An 18,750-nucleotide genomic window follows, 5' to 3' on the forward strand; every position below is an offset into this window, starting at 1 on the left:
TAAGTACCTCTGATCCTGATTTATAGTAAAACTTGCCTTTTATGAAATTATATATCATACACACTTTCCTGTTGGCCTCCTTTGCCTGATTACATTTTGTTTTGTTGTTTTGTTGTGAAATGAATACATACTTTCTTTTCAAGGTGTGCATGTATCAACATCATTGTCTTTATTTTGTTTTACAGTTGTTTTTTCAGCAATGATATTTGAGACTATTACAAATCAAGATCTGCCTGTGATCAAGTGTGTTTTAATCAATCATAAGAACAATGATTCATCACTGGGGATATCATCATCGTATCCCATGGTAAAGTAATATTAAAATTCTAACTTTAGCTATTTTCTCTAGAGGCCATATTTTGTAAGCTATCAAAGCATACCATGGCTATGTGGGTTTTTCTTTTTGTGTATTTAAAAATATTATGTACTCACATGCACTCCATTTCATCCAGAGTCATGTTCTGTCCCGGTTTGGACTCAGGAAAGACACAGATACTCAGCATGAAAAAGTAACAGGAATTTCCCTTTGTAACAGGAATTACCCTTTCTCCTTAAAGAGAATCCAGGCTTCTCCCTCAAACCCGAGTCCCTAATTTCCAACTGCCTCCTGGATCTAGATAAAAATAGGTTTTCCATTTGCTCATTAAAAACCACCTATATAATTTATTTCATTTATATTTCCCCAAACCTACTCCTATACTTGTATTAATTGATTTGTGCTTATGGGCCTGTCCAGTTCCCAAGCTTGGAAGGTCAGCATTATTTTGGACTACTTCCTCTCTCTACCTTCACATTCAGTCAGTTACCAAGTCTTGTCAATTTCCTTTCTTTGATAATTCTCATATAATCACCTTATATTCTCTGGTCTCACAGTCACTTCCTTCATTAACTCCCCCATAATCACAATAATATCATAAGTGGCTTCTTCCTTCTACAGTTCATCTCCGATAGGGCTGCCAGACTGTTCTTTCTGAAGCATGGCTGCATCCTTTACCACCTGCCTTAGAACCTTCAGTGACTTCCCATTAAACTGACGTGCAAATTGCTCCATCGTCTGACTCTGGCTCCTTCAGGTTCCAAACTTGTTTTTCATTACCCTTCTCCTTCATGCAATTCATCTATCAGCTTAGGTATTTACTCAAAAGAAGGAAGCTTAAATAATAGAGAACTGAAAATATTAGAAATATATAACAAAAAGTGAACATAAAGTAGCCAATTCCATGAACATTTCCAGGTAAGGATTCATACCAATATATATAGTCAGTCTGTTTTCTTCTACATAGATAGAATACATAAACACATAACATACATTACACGATGCCCTGGGGACTTCACTCCCCACCCCCTTAAGATCAGAGATATTAAAAATATTCTCAAACTTAAAGTGTGAAATAGGTTTCTGTAACATTCCACATGAATGGAAAACTCCTGATTTAACAGATGATTTTTTTTTTTTATGCCAGAAGCAGGGCTGGTTTTAATTTTTTAACAGATACTGGCATCAAATAATTAAGATATTTTGCATACACAATATTTCAGCGTGGACCAAAAATGTTGATATTATTTGCTATGCTGTTTTAAACTTTCGGTGTCTTTTCAACTTAAGAAAATAGCTGCACACATTTAAGTGTTTTCTTATCAAACACAATCTTTGAAAAAAGCTGATAATTGGTCTTGGTTCCTAGTATTAAGTCTTGTGTTTTTTTTTTTTCATGTAGTATGTTATATTCTTAGGCAATATTTAGGATTGTAGCTCTCAAACAACATTAAACAGATAATCCTACAAATCCTAGATGAAGCAAAGATAAGCAGTCTGCACAATGTGCTTTCACCTTCCTGAAGTTGAAGCTGCTCCTTTGGGGCATTTTCCCACCTTAGTGGAAAGTGTATTGTTAGGGAAGCAGTGCTCTTTAAAAAAATGGTTTTGATTTCTTCCACAGTTCGCATTGCTCAGATGAGACATCTTTCTGAGACTCTTACAGTTCAGGAGTGTTTTGTGGTTTTGTTTGTTTGTTTTTTTGTTTTGTTTTTAAGATTTTATTTGTTTATTCGACGGAGAGAGACACAGCGAGAGAGGGAACACAAGCAGGGGGAGTGGGAGAGGGAAAAGCAGGCTTCCCGCCGAGCAAGGAGCCCAATGCTGGGCTCCGTCCCAGGACCCGGGATTATGACCTGAGCCGAAGGCAGATGCTTAATGACTGAGCCACCCAGGCGCCCCCAGGAGTGTTTTGAATAACCAACCATTCTAGTAGACAAAACTTGCCAATGTAACTCTAATAAATAAGCAACTACATCCTTAGCTGTATTACTGATACAACCTGGAAACAAAATAAGATGATTTTACTGTTCCTACAATCCACTTAATTGTTTAAAATCTGAATGTTTTCACCATTTATCATTTCTGTTTGAAGAAGAATGTGGTGTAGGCTGGGTTTCTCCACTGCAAAGTTACTCTTTTTTTTCTTTGTAATTAGCAAGTATTTGGGGGAAGATGCAAATATCCCGTTTCTCCTCTAATTTTCACCTGCTGATTTTAGCACCCATTGGGGGATCTTGCCTACAACAGTTATTACTGTGATGTTTGCCTAATGGTGATTTTCTTTTTACCTTATTCCCTCTACATGTCTAAATTGGAGTTGTGTGAGGAAGAGCTATCTTTTCTCTCCATTTTATTTATTTATATCAGTATGGACTCAGAGATATTTATTTTATTCTATGACTTATAAGCCAAGACTATCAGTTTTATTTTGTTGCTCAGATTTGTCCAGCTTTGGCCATTGGGAGCTACTTCATGATGACTTCTGTGTCCTTTCAACTTGTGCCCAGTTTTCTCAAGCACTTCCTTACTTCCCGGTGCTACAATATAGTTCAGGTTCATCTTGCATTTTTCCTTACTATAGCCCTGGAATTAGCCACTTCTCCAAAGAAGCACTGGTTTTTTGGAGGATAGTATATAGAAACCATGGTCTGAGAGCTGGGTTTGCTCATTGCTATTGGGATGTCATTGCCTCTGGGTCCTCTGGAAATGTATGTATGTATACTACCCTCCCCCCCAACACATACAACACTTTTATCTATCATCTCTACATCTACCTACTTACCTATCTTATATCACCAAAAATTCATGCTGATAACTCTCATCTCAATTCAGCATCAAAGGGTTTATTCTACCTTTTCCTCTTTCCGTATTTGTACTTCTCTCTCTGATAGTAAGAAACCTGGTTCTCATTATCTATAATAATTGACTTACGTAAACCTGGTATATACCTAAACTAATTTCAGAATTGCTAACCCACATTCCAGTGAGAAACAGATTTACTAACTAGAATACAGTCTTTGTGTACAATTCTTTTTGTCTTTAATCTTACAGTATCCGATGTAGTATTTTTCAGTTACTTATTTTAGTTCTTTTCTTTCTCACCCCCTTCACCGTGGTTATGTTATTGATCTGTAATAGATATTAAATTTTTTTTGGTATTCCATTTTGAGTTCCCCCAAAATTCTGGTTGGTTTTAATTGTTTATTTTTCTGAGTATGTGAAACATGATTATGGTCCTAAAATCCAAAGGCATATAAAAAGATACACTCAAGGGGCGCCTGGGTGGCTCAGTCGTTAAGCGCCTGCCTTCGACTCAAGTCATGGTCCCAGGGTCCTGAGATCGAGCCCCGCATTGGGCTCCCTGCTCCGCGGGAAGCATGCTTCTCCCTCTCCCACTCCCCCTGCTTGTGTTCCCTCTCTCGCTGTGTCTCTCTCTATCAAATAAATAAAATCTTTAAAAAAAAAATACACTCAAAGAAGTATTACTCCCTCTTCATATCTATAACCAAGTTTCCATCCTTTTCCCACTTACCTCTTGTACATAGCGAATCCCTTTAGTTTTTCCTTTTTTTTTTAGAGAGAGAGTACATGCAGGTGGCGGGGGGAGGGGTAGAGGGAGAGAGAGAATCCCAATCAGGGGATTCTCCATGCTCAGTGTGGAGCATGACAAGGAGCTTGATCCCATGACCCTGAGATCATGACCTAAACAGAAATCAACAGTTGGATGCTTAACTGACTCAGCCACCCAGGTGCCCCCACTTTAGAATTTTTTTTTTATCTATTCCTAGATTTCTTGTGCACAAATGAGCAGATACATGTGTATTTTCTCAATCCCCTTCTTTCTTACATGAGGTGTAGTATACATGAAGGTATATACTTTTTTCACTTTTCTTCACCTAACAGTATATCCAGGAGATCACTCCAAATCAGGTCATGGAGAGTGTCCTCATACTTCTTTATAGCTGCATAGTATTCCATTATATGGAAGTACCATGGTTTATTCAACCACTCTTCTGTGTATGAGCATTTAGGTGGTTTCTAGTATTTTGCAATTACTTGTTTATAGGTATAGTCTTATATGTGTGGTCCTTGAAGTGGAATTGCCGGCTCAAAGGATGAGTGCACATGTAGTTTCATTACCTATTACCAAATGTTCCTCCAGAAGGATCACGCTGGCTTGCATTCCTCCAGAAATGTATGAGAATAGCTGTTTCTTCACAGCTATTATTCGCACAATGTGTTGTCATACTTAAAATTTTGGGCAGGTTGATAGATGAGAAGTGATATCTCAGTGTTGTTTTAATTTACGTCTTATAATTATAACTGAGTTTGAACATTTTATTTGTATCTTCAAGGGCTATTCTTTATATCTTTCTTGGGTTAATTGTCTATTCCTTTCTTTTCCCCATTTTTCTACTGTGTTTTGGTCCTGCGTCCCTCATTGTTCTTTATATATTGGGGGTATTTTATTGGTAATATATGTTGCAAGTATTTTCTTCTAGTATGTCAGATTTTTTTATTTTGTTTTGTTTTGTTTTTACTTTATTCTGTGCCTATATTTTAAGATCAAGCTCAATTTCTGGACTTCACTTAAGCCTCCCACCACCACTATCCCAGCTTGGAAGTTACTTCTCCCTCCTCTGAAGTTCCAGGGCACTTAAATTTACCTTTCAAAGTAGTTGGTATCTTTTTATGGGGCACGTCATATTTCACCTGGTGTTTTAGCTATTCCTTCCTACTAGACGTGAAACCCTTTAAGGACAAGATCAATGTCTTTTCTTCCTAGTCCCATAGTGCCAATAGATGGTCTAGCACTTATCAGATATTGAAAAAATGAGCTTATCCGTTACTTGCTGAATAAATGGACAAGTAAAACCAGAAGTATGGCTTATGATCAGTAGCAGAAGACCTACCCTGCTCTTCACCTGAGGAAGCTTGTGGGTATGTGTTTGTGTGTATGCATGCACATGTGTGTAGGCATACTATGCTATGTGTTTGGAGGGTAGGAGGTGAAGGGTCCAGAGACAGAAGTTGCTGCCACACCCTCCTTTCAGTATATCTCAGTTACTTAAAGCAGGCAAGAAGTGTGGTGGTGGCAATGAGCCTATGGGGTATCTGCCCAGAAAATATTTAGGTTTTTAAATTCCCTCTAACATGGATACCAATTTACTATTACTATGTAGACTCTTTTTTTAATTATTTATTAAAGATTTTATTTATTTATTTGACAGAGAGACACGGTGAGAGAGGGAACATAAGCAGGGGGAGTGGGAGAGGGAGAAGCAGGCTTCCTGCTGAGCAGGGAGCCCGATACAGGGTTCGATCCCAGGATCCTGGGACCATGACCCGAGCCGAAGGCAGACGCTTAACTACTAAGCCACCCAGGTACCCCTACTATGTAGATTCTTATCTACATACCAATAATCACAAAAACAGTCACCTTTATAGAATGAATTTTATGACTATTGTTTGTATATTAGTTTGTTAGAGCTGCTGCACCACGGTATCACAGCCTGGGTGATAAAGAACAAATTTATTGTCTCATAGTTCTAGAAGCTAGAAGTCTGAAATCGAGATGTCATCAGGGTTGGTTCTTTCTGAAGGCTGTGAGGGAGGGATCTGTTCCGGGCCTCTCTCCTTGGCTCATAGAGGTTCATCTTCATATTCACATGGCTCTCTTCCTGGTGCATGTCTTCTTCAAACTTCCTCTTCTTATACGAACCCACCCCAACAGCCTCATTTTAACTTGATTACCTGTGGAAAGGCCTCATGTCTAAATAAGGTCACATTCTGAGGTAGTAGGGGTTGGGAGTCAACATATGAATTTCAAGGGGACACAATTCAACCCATAACAGTATGTAAAACATATTAGAAATGAAGCCTACAGTTATCTATCTTTTTTTTAAAGATTTCATTTATTTGAGAGAGAGAGAACACAAGCATGGGGAGAGGCAGAGGGAGAAGCAGACTCCCCACTGAGTAGGGAGCCCGACATGGGGCTTGATTCCCAGGACCCTGAGATCATGAGCTGAACTGAAGGCAAGTGCTTAACCAACTCAGCCACCCAGGTGCTCCTATGTCTTCTCTAGAGAATTGTAGATAATAGGATTTTCAGTCAGTAATGTGTTCTCCAGTGTTGAGGGCAGTATGTCAACACGAATCTATTTGATAAAGGTCCCAGCTAAGAAGAGGATGTAAAAACATGCACTAGTAGTGAATTCACCTTATTTCCACACAGGCGTCAGAACCCCCAGAAGACCTCGGGTGCGCCTTGAAGCCTGAGAGCACAGAGGGAGTCTATGGAGCAGCAGCTGTGGAAGTGGACATGTTGGCATCCATCACACTGCAAGTACTGGTCAACACCCCAGGGAACATTTCCTGTCTCTGGGTCTTTAAACACAGCTCCCTGAATTGCCAGCCACACTTTGATTTACAAAACAGGTAAGTGGGGGGCGGGAGGGGGAAGGGGGAGCACCCACAAGGATTTTGGGAGGAAAACTTCCTTGCATTGAATGTAGTTCATATGGAGTTTCTTTTCAAATGTCTATCCATAGCCATCGTAACTCTTATCTCCAGTGAAATAATGAACTAAAAATATAGTTAGGGCATGAATACATGGCATTATGTATTTATCAAACCTATAGTATGTATAACACAGAAAGTGAACTCTAGTGTAAACTATGAACTTGAGTTAGTACCAGTGTTGGTTCACCAATGGTAACAAATATACCACACCTAGGCAAGATGTTAATAATAGGGAAAATTGTGTGTGTGTGTGTTGGGGGGGAACATATGTGGGATCTCTCTGTACTTTCCACTCAATTTTTCCATAAATCTAAAATTACTCTGAAAAATAAAGCCTATGAACTTAAAAAATTACATATAGATGTAGTTAGGGCCTAAGAAGGCAGTGAATGGCTGGAAAAATGTAAAACAAACAGTGAAAGAATATTTGGGATTTTTGCAGTGTCTTGTTTTTTTAATTGGATCTTGTCTTAAAGATAAAAAGTTAGAAAATGTCCATTACTTTCTACTTCAAGTAGCCAGAAGCTTCTTTCTGGGAAATGCCGGGGGAAAGAACATTTGGTTTTAATCTCTTTTGTTTCACAACACGATGAGCAGAATTGCCGGTGACATCCACGAAGTGTTTTAGTAAGAAATTGATCTAGGTATGAGGAAAATGGATCTCATGATCCAGAAAACTATCTTAGCCGAGAATTGTGATGGAACGGCCAAGTCTGTAACTCTGTGCTGATTGCTGCCCCCTGCTGTCTCGGTCCCTCTTGCTGAGACCAGATATGGGCAGGAAGAAAGAGGCACAAGTCATTCAAATGCCCACTCGATAATTCTAAGACTACTTTTCTCTCCAGTTCTTGGGGGTGTTCTGGTGCCCCAGGGTGTAGAAGAGGTTCTGTCTTTCCAAGAACAGTGCAGTAAGTGGTACCCAAATGGCCTACAGGGGGTATCCTGCCTGACTGAGGTATGGGGGGGACATCTCTGTGACTGACCTGTACCAAATTGTTTGCATTTGTTTCTTTCAGGTCAAACAAACTCATAAGTAATTTTTAGGACAGTGGCTGTAATTCTGAAGTTTGGTTCTAAATCTTGGAACACATTCATTTTCCTTTCCTCTTTTGAGACTGTATTACTCACTTCTGTTTTTTGGTTATTTGTACCTTAGGGTTAAACCAAAGCACTCTTCTATTAAAATTTTTGGCTTAAAGTAATGTTCTGGTAATCTTATTAAAATTTTATGCCACAACAGTTCTCCCTGGATTGAGACCAAAAAGCAAATGTAGGGTTCTTGTCATTCCATGAGAGGTTGCCTTCTTTGATTTAGGACCGACGGTCCCATTTGTTAGTCCACGTTATAGGTCTTATGTGGATTAGTTAACTTAGTACCAAAACTATTTAGCAGCTTGTCCACGGTAGAGAATTACAGAAATTTAGCTCGGGACTCATGGCCAGAAAGCTTGAACACCTAGGCTTTGATCACTGTCTTCCAGTTGTGTATGATATGCATTAAGTGTTCACAAATGACACCAGGAGAACAAATGGTTCAGAGAAAGAAAGCACATCACCAGAATATCTGCAGGCACAAATCAAATACATATCCTATTAACGTATTGTCAGTAGGAACGCAAGCACAAGTATTCTTGAACCAAGCAGCTTAGAGCTCTACGGCAGGGCAGGGCAGGGCAGGGCGGGGCATCTCTCATATAATGTGCACTTGGATTGCCCGCAGACCTTGTTCAAATGCTGATCCTTGATTCAGTGGGTCTGGGCAGGGCCTGAGAGTCTGCATATCAGTCAACAGTCAGCTTAGGCTAACACTTGGAGAAATTCTACACTCTTGAGTAATGAGCATCTAAAGGTCAGGAAGTGTAAATTCACACCCAACATTACTCAACAAACTATTAGAGAATATTGTAAGCTTTAATGAGAACAGGTATCACCGAACACATCGAAGTTGTTTCTTGGAAAAAGATTGCTCCCAGCCAAATTTATCTCTATCAGGTATCTAAAAAGTTAAAGGCCAAACACTGAGCCACCTTTCTCCTTACATATATGTGATTTTCTCCTTCACATAGGATAATGCCTTGTGTTAGATTTTGCTTGAATTCTTTCATCTACAGAGAGAGTCACACAAAACAGAATGTTCCTTATCTCTGTATATCTTGCTCATACAGTCGTCTGGGTCCGCAAGTGGGGAACTGAGACTGATGGCCAGGTGACTGAGCAACATAACTATGGAGGTGCTTGTCATTGAGGGGAACGGTCCGTTACTACTGGTGGGAGTGTACCCCCAAGCCTGGTGGGAGTGTACCCCCATGTTGGGATGGGAGATCCACCCCCCCCAGAGGCCCGAGAGGCATGAGGTGAAGGTGCTGGAATGGAGGTCACTCACTCTGAAGGGAGGGCTTGGATTACGTCAGAGTCAAACTAACCAGGCTCCGGCAGAGTGGGAAGCTGCTAGCCCCCTGTGCCACAGTCAGAGATGGAAGGTGGGGGCCCCCTGAGCCGCCCGCTGACTCAGGATGAAATTTTATGTTTTAGTTTCACACGTTTTCCAAAATAACCAGTTCTCTTTCTTGTTTTTTTTCAGAGGAGTTGTTTCCATGGTCATTTTGAAAATGACAGAAACCCAAGCTGGAGAATACCTACTTTTCATTCAGAGTGAAGCTACTAATTACACAATATTGTTTACAGTGAGTATAAGAAGTAAGTGCACCTTGCTACTCAGTATTCCATTTTACCAGCTGCTGAGGACACAATATTCAGGTTTCCCTCAATATGTAGTTGAATGGATTGAATTCACTTCAACCATCCATATAACCCATCGACACTCTCTGGCATAACCCGTGGACTCTCAGAATGAGCACTCTTGAAAACCCAGGACACTCTCTGTTCAGCCCTCCCCAACCCCCATTTTTTCAGTGACATGACTGACAGGGAAGAAATGGAAAACATTTTGACCTTGACCTTGGAGTTAGAAGTCCTGGGTTCTTATTCTGGATCTGTTCCCACCACCTTTGGCAGGTCGCTTAATCTCTCTGAACCTCAAATTTCCTGTCTGTAAAATGGGGATAAAAATACATACCTCACGGGATTGTAAGATCTTCGCACCATCCACTAGAGCTCGCTGAGATTTGAAAATGTCCATGTCTGCTCTAACAAGGTGGTCGCTAGCCACATGTTGCTATTGAACACTTGCATGTGGCCAGTGTGACTGAGGACCACAGTGTTAACTTTATTCATGTTAAGAAGTTAAAAATTAGGGGCGCCTGGGTGGCTCAGGCGTTAAGCATCTGCCTTCGGCTCAGGTCATGATCCCAGGGTCCTGGGATCGAGCCCCGCATCAGGCTCCCTGCTCGGCAGGAAGCCTGCTTCTCCCTCTCCCACTCCCCCTGCTTGTGTTCCTTCTCTCGCTGTGTCTCTCTCTGTCAAATAAATAAATAAAATCTTTAAAAAAAAAAAAGGAAGTTAAAAATTAAACTTAAATAACCACATGGAGCTCGTGGATACTTGATTTATATGAATGCTAGATCACTACGCAAACTGCCAGGAACAACGCAAATGTTCTTATCCATGGAGGCAACTGTGCCGTTGGCAGAATCGCCACATGCATGTGCCCTCTGGCTTCTTGTTTCCTCCCAGTTTTGCACAGTCCTAGCAATTGCACAGACTCAGCACGGTATACGCTGAACACTTCACCTCACATGACACGCAGGGACTAGAGGTAGGTGCCTTCATATACATCCTACTGCCTTTAAAGACCAAGGCAGTGCTCCCAAAACTCTGGTTTATGCCATTTTATTTTATTTTAATTTATCTATTTTTTTTACATTTTATTTATTTATTTGAGAAAGAGAGAGAGAGCACAAGCAGGGGGAGTGGCAGGCAGAGGGAGAGGGAGAAGCAGGGTCCCCGCTGAGCAGGGAGCCCGATGTGGGGCTCAATCCCAGGACCCCAGGATCATGACCTGAGCCAAAGGCAGATGCTTAACCAACTGAGCCACCCAGGCACCCCTATGCCATTTTAAATTAGTTTTCTGGCCACACCTGAGTACTAGGCCACCTCTTCCTTGTCAGCGACTTGAAGGCACAAAGCCAGGGCATGGTGCATGAGCGTCCAGCCCACGGAGGTGCCCTGGCTCAGGGACAGCCATGGACGGTGTTCTGCACGTACCATCTTTGCTGAGTGGGATGCCGCACGTACCATCACGTTGCCTCACAGCAATCCCACCTTCACGCGGGTGGGAAAACGGACACACTGGGTGGGTACCACTAGAGGCCAGGTCTACGCTGTCTGCACCACACTGCACTGGGCTTGTGGTCGTGTTGCTAACAGAAAGAGCACCTGTGGCCATGTAGATTCCCAGAAGTATCATCTTAACTGGGGCCGGGCTAGGGTGGTAGGTTTCTAAAATCAGCCTGTAAGGCAAAAAAATCTGGTAAAGTCAAACTTTGTCAAAATTTCTGAAAAGCCCTTCAGTTTACTCTGAAATTTATAGGACCAGAGGCCTAGAAGCTCAAAAATCAAGAGGTACCATTTGTTTCTCTTTGATTTTGGTCTTGTTCCCTGTCCCCTCCTCAGTACCTGACCCCACTCGGTGGGTCAGCGAGTCTGTGTGCTTCAGGTCGGAAGGGAATCGGAGATTCCTTGCTTGCTCTCTTTCTTTTTTTCAGATAAGTGGTGTCTGTTTTCGTCTCTATTATATGTAAGGTATCTTCTTTTCACATAAGATTTATAGTGTAAAAATATGACAACAACTATTCAAGTAAATTGTAACGTGCTTTTAGCATTCTGGGTGGTGAGGTTAAAAAAATCAGGTGTGGGAGTCTTGGCAACAGTCAATGTGAAAAAGGGGAAAGGGTTTACGAGCAAACCACAGGTTTAGCAGTAACCAGCAGTTAAGGCCTGGTTGCTAAAAAAAAAAAAAAAAAAAAAAGCTGAACCTTGGCAGCATTCATGAGAATGGAATGTCTAGGTTCAGGAAATGAATGGATGATTATTCTTCTCAGACGGATATTGACAAAACAGAGCAACCAGATAGTGAAGAACTTGGAATTTCTTAAATTCAAACAGCTGAAGGACTTGAGAATGTTTAGCATAGAGAAGGAAATATTTTGAAGGGAGGAGACTGATGGCAGTGTATTGTAATGTATTTTTCTGGCATATGAGTCAAGGAACCTGGCCTAACTAGTTAAAATACCTTGGATGGGGGGAGGGGGTGCCTGGATGGCTCAGTTGGTTAGGTGACTGACTCTCGGTTTCAGCGTGGGTCATGATCTCGGGATCTTGGGCTGCACTCCGCTCAGAGTCTGCTTGTCCCTCTCCCTCACCCCACTTGTGCTCTCTCCATCTCTCTCTTCCCCCCCTCCAATAGATAAATAAATAAAATCTTTAAAAAATAATATTAAAAATAAAATACTTTGGACAGTAATTATCTCCCTGACCTTTGTTTCTGATTTTCAATATCTGAAAGATTTTCATGTGGAAATAAAGCTACACTTAAAAAAAATGCTCTAGAGGGTAGAATTGGGACCAATGGTCAGAAATTGCAGGAAAGAATAAAAACCACCACATAATGAGAAAAGATATTTGCAATTCACTTAATCAACAAAGGATTAATAATCATAATAGGAGATAAGAGCTTCTATAAATCAATAAGAAAAAAACAGAAAAATGAACAAAAGACAAGTGGGCATTTCACTTTCAGAACATGAAAACTAAATGGTCAACAAATATGTTAAATAATAACTGAGAAAACCAAGTTAAGACCACACTGAGAGGGGAGCTTGGGGGGCTCAGTCGGTTAAGCGTCTGCCTTTGGCTCAGGTCATGATCCCAGGGTCCTGGGATGGAGCCCTGCATCGGGTTCCCTGCTCCGCAGGAAGCCTGCTTCTCCCTCTCCCACTCCCCCTGCTTGTGTTCCTTCTCTCGCTGTGTCTCTTTCTGTCAAATAAATAAATAAAATCTTAAAAAAAAGACCACTGAGATACTATTTTATACCCACTAGATTGTTGAAAATTAAGAAGTCTTGTATACTTGGTGAGTATACAGAGCAACAGGAAATCTCATGTCCTGCTGCATCAGTTAAATTAGCACAACCCCTTTGGAAAGCAGATTATCATTATGTGTAAAGCAGAATGTGCTCATATCATACAAACCAGCAGTTCCCCTCCTAGGTGTATTATTAAAGAAACTTACACACCTACCTCAGTAGAAATGTACAGAATGTTCATAGCACCATTGTTGTTAAATACAACAGACTGGTAACAAGCTAAATGTCCACTGCAAGAAAATGGAGTAATAGATGGTAATATATTCACTGATGGAACACTATGTAGCGGTAAAAAAATGAATGTAGTATATAGCTACATGCAAAACCATGGATGAATCGACCACATAAGGTTGGATGAGAAAATGAAGTTATGGAAGACTACGTATTGAGGGATACCATATTTTGAAGATCAGAAACAAACAAAGCAAACCAATATATTGTTTGGGGACACACATCTATGTGGTGAAAATATTTTTAAAAGCACAGGAATGATAAACACAAAATTCAGGTTAAAGTTTACCTAGGGTTGAGATGGTGGGAGCATAAAAGTAGATTTGAAGATATTAATATTCCAGGTACTAAGTTGGAAATGGGTCTGTAGGCATTTGCGTTTATATTGTGCTTCAAAATTTACACTTCATATATTTTGTGTGCATATAAATATATATATATGTATGTATTACATAATATTTTTAAACAAAATGTATTGTAAGGCCAGAGATTGGAATTTAGAACAGGGAAAATTTCTTTTAAAGGAAAAGGTTTCTTGAAAAATGGAATGATCTACCCTGGGAGGTAGTGAACTCCTGTCGCTAGAGGGGTCCACGCAGAAGTAGAAAGTTTGTATGTTAAGCATTGTGGGGAGCAGAGGATGGGGGGAGGGGAGAGGCATGATGGTCCAAAAAGAATGGGAAGCCAAACTGAACCTCTCAATTCTGTTCCAATTCTAACTCTATCCTACTGTATTTCTGTGTTTTTAACTCAGTATATTTCTCCCTAGTTCTAGATAAAGTCATGGGAAGAAAGTTGGGTCTTCAATATATGGGCTTTAAACTTTATGTGATTTCTAGTTTTCTTTTTCTTATGCAAATCACTATTTGTATTTTTACATGACCTCACTCCACTTAACTTTAGTTGTCTGTAGGTTTAGGAAATACCCCAAGAAATTAGCTAAGAGGGCAAATGCTAAAGTTGGCTTTTCAGCCAGAGTTGAATTTAATCTATTGGAAAGGAGGGGATGTATTATTGTATACATTTGGAGGGGAGCAGAAAATGCTGCTATGGTATAAAACATGTAGCTTTCCTTAATGACGTAGAATTCTTTTTTTGAGGGGGCTGCTAAGACAATTAGTTTTAAAATATGAAAATGTTACTAATTTATGATGCTCTAGATACACTGCTTTACACATTAAGGAGACCTTACTTTAGAAAAATGGAAAATCAGGATGCCCTGGTCTGCATATCTGAGAGCGTTCCAGAACCGACCGTGGAATGGGTGTTCTGCGATTCACAGAGTGAAAGGTATGACGTTTTATAGAGGTAATTGCTATTATAGCTTTACTTTTTGGTCTTTTTCTAATATAGCTGACATCATACTGTATGCATCAATTGGCTCATCAGAAGAATGGGAATGGGAAAAGAACTTACCTTATGCTGTAGTGATGAAATGAATGGATACATGTGAGGCTCATCAAATGGTTGGCGCCTGGCAGATAATACCACATAAATGTTTACTTTTGTTTTTCACACATGCCATAGCTAAGTTCTCACAAAGTGAGAATTCTTGCAGTTTGAACTAATAAAAATTTACTAAAGAACTTAATGAAAAATGGGACTAAGAAGGAGAAAAAGTAGTAAAAAGTTAGGTTACCAAATGATACGAATGTGATCACAAATTTTAGAGGAAAAAGAAGAGATTACCTGTAGATACATATGTAACCTGTGCATGGGGGGGGAAGATGGGCAATCTACACCCCAAAATAATAATAGTTGTTATCTCAGGGTGGTAGGAATATGGACAATTCAAAATTCTTTTCTTTGGGGTTTTTTTTTTGTATTTTCCGAAATTTCTACAAGAACCCAATTATTGTTGTCTTACAATAAGAAAAAAATACCCTGAAGGAACGATATGTCAACAAATAAAAGAATGCATTTGACTAAAGTGGTAAGGGGGAGAGAAGGCTCCAAAAGCCTGCTTTCGGGAAGGCCGCGGTTAGGGTTAAAACTCTCAGGGAGGAATCCAAGTCTGTCTTGTGCTGAGAGGGGGGTGTGAGGGCGTGGGGATAGGGATGAGGAGGTGAGGGGGGGCGAGGGAGGTTGCGGGGGCCTGGGGGTAGGGGGCTGAGGGGGTGGGGGCGCGGGTGGCGGGCGGGGGGGGGGGGGGGGGGGGGGGGAAGGGGGGGGGGGGGGGGGCTGAGGAGGGATGAGGGTCTGAGGAAGCGTGGGAGGGTGGACGGGTGGTGGTGAGGGGTATCGTGTGGGGTCCCGAGACCCGCCGACTTCCCTCCTGAGTCACGCCTCGCCTCTTCCCCGGGAGCTCTGCGGACGGTTGACTTCGGCAACTTTCTTCTCTCTTCCTTTCCCTCGAAGTCCTCTTCTGGGCTTGAAAGAAGATACCCAACTTTGTTAGGTCGTATTGAAACCTAATGGTGCTTTTCCTTTTCTCCCGCCTTTTTTCCCTCTTTCTGTCTTCTTTCTCCATTCTTTCTCTCGCTAAACAACAACAACAAAAGAGGTCACCAAAGCCCCCCAAATTTAAACTTACATAAAAATTTATGTAATTTGGGGTTCCTGGCTGGCTCAGTCGGGAGAGTGTGGGACTCTGGATCTCCTATGGTGAGTTCGAGCCCCACATTGAGGGTAGAGCTCACCAAAAAAAAAAAAAAAAAAAAAAAAAAAGAAGAAAAAAGTATGTAATTCTGTCCAGTGTTATTCTAGTTTCTTTCTTTCTTTTCTTTTTTTTTTTAGTGTCACTCTAATTGGTTGAGATAATGACTAACTAGAAATCTTAGTAGATTTGGGTTTATTTACGTTTTGACCCGTTCCTTTCTCTTAACCAGCTCTAGAACCTTTCACTTTGTTTTTCTCCTTCACTTTCATTTGTAATTTTAAAAGGTGTTTGGTCAGAAGGCTCTTTTTTTTCTAATTGCAGCTGTAAAGGGGAGAGTCCAGTTGTTGTTACAAAGGAGGAAAGTGTACTTCATGAACTGTTTGGAACAGATATAAGGTGCTGCGCAAGAAACGAGCTGGGCAGGGAGTGTACCAAGCTGTTCACAATAGGTAGGACCACGAGGCGGGGTTCTTCTCTTTCCAGTGACTATTCCTTAGGAAAAACCGAGGCGGACAGTGACTGCTTAGGTCATCATTCACCTTCAGAGCTGCCATAGTTCTTTTTTTTTTAAATTTTTTATTGTTATGTTAATCACCATACATTACATCATTAGTTTTGGATGTAGTGTTCCATGATTCATTGTTTGCGTATAACACCCAGTGCTCCACGCAGAGCGTGCCCTCTTTAATACCCATCACCAGGCTAACCCATCCCCCCATCCCCCTCCCCGCTAGAACCCTCAGTTTGTTTTTCAGAGTCCATCGTCTCTCATGGTTTGTCTCCCCCTCCGATTTCCGCCCCTTCATTCTTCCCCTCCTGCTATCTTCTTCTTTTTTTTTTCTTAACATATATTGCATTATTTGTTTCAGAGGTACAGATCTGTGATTCAACAGTCTTGCACAATTCACAGCGCTCCCATAGTTCTTTATGCCACTTAGAATATTTGGGATTCAGAACTGCTGATTTCTTTATGAAAGGGTAGACAGTCTCTAAAGGATTCTTCTATCCAAGCAGCTCGTAACATTTGAGATGACAGTAAAATCTTTGGTCTTCAGAATGTTCGGCATGTATTTTGCATTGAGGGAAAAAAATAAATCACCTTGTTTTCTCACTCGGGATGTTTTCCTCCTTCCAGATCTAAATCAAACGCCTCAGACCACACCGCCACAGTTGTTTCTGAAAGTAGGTGAACCCTTATGGATAAGGTGCAAAGCTGTTCATGTAAACCATGGATTCGGACTCAGCTGGGAGCTAGAAAATAAAGCCCTGGAGGAGGTAAGATGACAAGTTTGCATTCTGAAACTGCAGACACAACGACCGAATAGTATGGGTTGAAGTCATTAAATTCAAACTCTGTTTTATTAAAACCTAGGGCAGCTACTTTGAGATGAGTACCTATTCCACAAACAGAACTATGATACGGATTCTGTTTGCTTTTGTATCATCAGTGGGAAGAAACGACACTGGCTATTACACTTGCTCCTCTTCAGAACATCCCAGTAAATCAGCTTTGGTTACCATCATAGGTAATGCAGGCTGCTCATGCAATCTCTATTGATCCTTTTAGTTGCTTTAGTGTGGAGTGTGAGGTGTGTCCTGCAAATTCGGATGTCAGTTTACGTTCGTGTCAAAAAGCTGAGAACGAAACTGACATAGAATAGTTTTGTAAAAAGTAGAAGCTGCCTGCACTCTTCCTTTTCCACTTAAACCGTGCTCACTTGAATGCCACTGTCTTTGCACTGTCATTATAATGTAACCATCTGTTTGTGAATGTTTGTCTGCCAATAGACTCTAAGTTTCCGAAGGACGGGAATAATCCCTTCTATCTTTGTGGTCCCAGAACCTGGCAGAGAGCCTGACACAAAATAGGCACCTAATCAACACTTGTTCTGAGAACCGAGGGTTATGAGCAATGACAGAGAGAAGGGACAAGCACTTAGATGCACGGAAATTGGGTGGGCTGTGTAGGATTGGAAAATAACCATGCTTCGGTAATCTCAGATCAGGTGGCAGCCTCCAGCCATACTGAGAATGCTAGGAAATGAGGTGATTCACATACCAAACTAATAAGGAAGTGCTTCATAAAGAAACCTGTTGAATACTGCTGGCTAGATTGTTTTATTTGTGCCCGAGATGATTTTATGTGGGACGTGTCACTCACCAAGAGGGCTGTTTTCACTCAGCAGAGGGCTTCCAAATTCTGCCAGTCGATCCCCCCTCATGTACATGCTTGGCTGGGCTGGGGGAACCCTTCGATCTCTTGAAATTGTCCACAAAATCTGGAGGTTGATTTATATACATTTCTTTGGGGAGGGAGTCAATTATTCATATCCAATTCTTAGAGGAATCTTGACTGTAGAAGGTGAGGAACCCAGGCTTATAACTGGGGATAGGACTCCTGTATTTCTTGTCGGACTATCAATTCTGACCTGCGGCGTGCCCACATCTGAGTTTTCTTATGTCAAACTGATGAACAAAAATTTATTGTATCTTTTCAATGTATGTCCATATGGATCCCATCTAATTTATAAATGTACTTTTTTTTTAACAGAAAAGGGATTTATAAATGCTTCCAAATCAAGTGAAGATTATGAGATTGACCAGTATGAAGAGTTTTGTTTTTCTGTCAGGTTTAAAGCATACCCACAAATCAGATGTACATGGACCTTCTCTCAAAAATCGTTTCCTTGTGAGCAAAGTGGCCTTGATGATGGGTACAGGTGAGCCAACAAAGAGCTCAGGGGCTCGCCTGGCTTAGTGCAACCCTCCTTCTTGCCCCTAGAAGAGCAGTTTTGTATTACAAGTTTATATATTATTGAGTTGACGTTGAAGATGAGACAAGAAAAAGCAGAGATGAGGCCATCGTACTAGTCTTATAATCAGTTCAGATGGTGTAACCTACTGCACAAAAAAACAAAGAATCCTATTAGTTTGAGTATGGTTCCGTGGCGTTTTCTGAGTCACTAGATTGTTACTTCCTATTTGAGAGTACTGTGCTTTAGTATACTGAATCTCCCTCAGCACATATGCAGA

The 18,750-nt window shown here is 40.9% G+C and overlaps 1 protein-coding gene across 3 annotated transcripts in view; it reads left to right on the plus strand.

The window, feature by feature from the left end:
• Positions 1–18,750, plus strand: part of FLT3 (fms related receptor tyrosine kinase 3) — a 72,398-nt gene that overhangs the window by 21,970 nt on the left and 31,678 nt on the right. For all 3 annotated transcript variants that reach the window (XM_025875120.2, XM_073894743.1, XM_073894744.1), the window contains exons 2-9: positions 186–307; positions 6,558–6,760; positions 9,426–9,541; positions 14,279–14,408; positions 16,039–16,166; positions 16,853–16,992; positions 17,090–17,243; positions 18,269–18,437. In XM_025875120.2, coding sequence (XP_025730905.1) covers positions 186–307; positions 6,558–6,760; positions 9,426–9,541; positions 14,279–14,408; positions 16,039–16,166; positions 16,853–16,992; positions 17,090–17,243; positions 18,269–18,437 — 1,162 coding nt within the window. The remainder of the gene's footprint in view (positions 1–185; positions 308–6,557; positions 6,761–9,425; positions 9,542–14,278; positions 14,409–16,038; positions 16,167–16,852; positions 16,993–17,089; positions 17,244–18,268; positions 18,438–18,750) is intronic.

Source organism: Callorhinus ursinus, unplaced genomic scaffold (genome assembly GCF_003265705.2).
Source record: "Callorhinus ursinus isolate GAN/ISIS: 27379988/994484 unplaced genomic scaffold, GSC_fseal_2.0 scaffold7, whole genome shotgun sequence".
NCBI classification, from domain to species: Eukaryota; Metazoa; Chordata; class Mammalia; order Carnivora; family Otariidae; genus Callorhinus; species Callorhinus ursinus.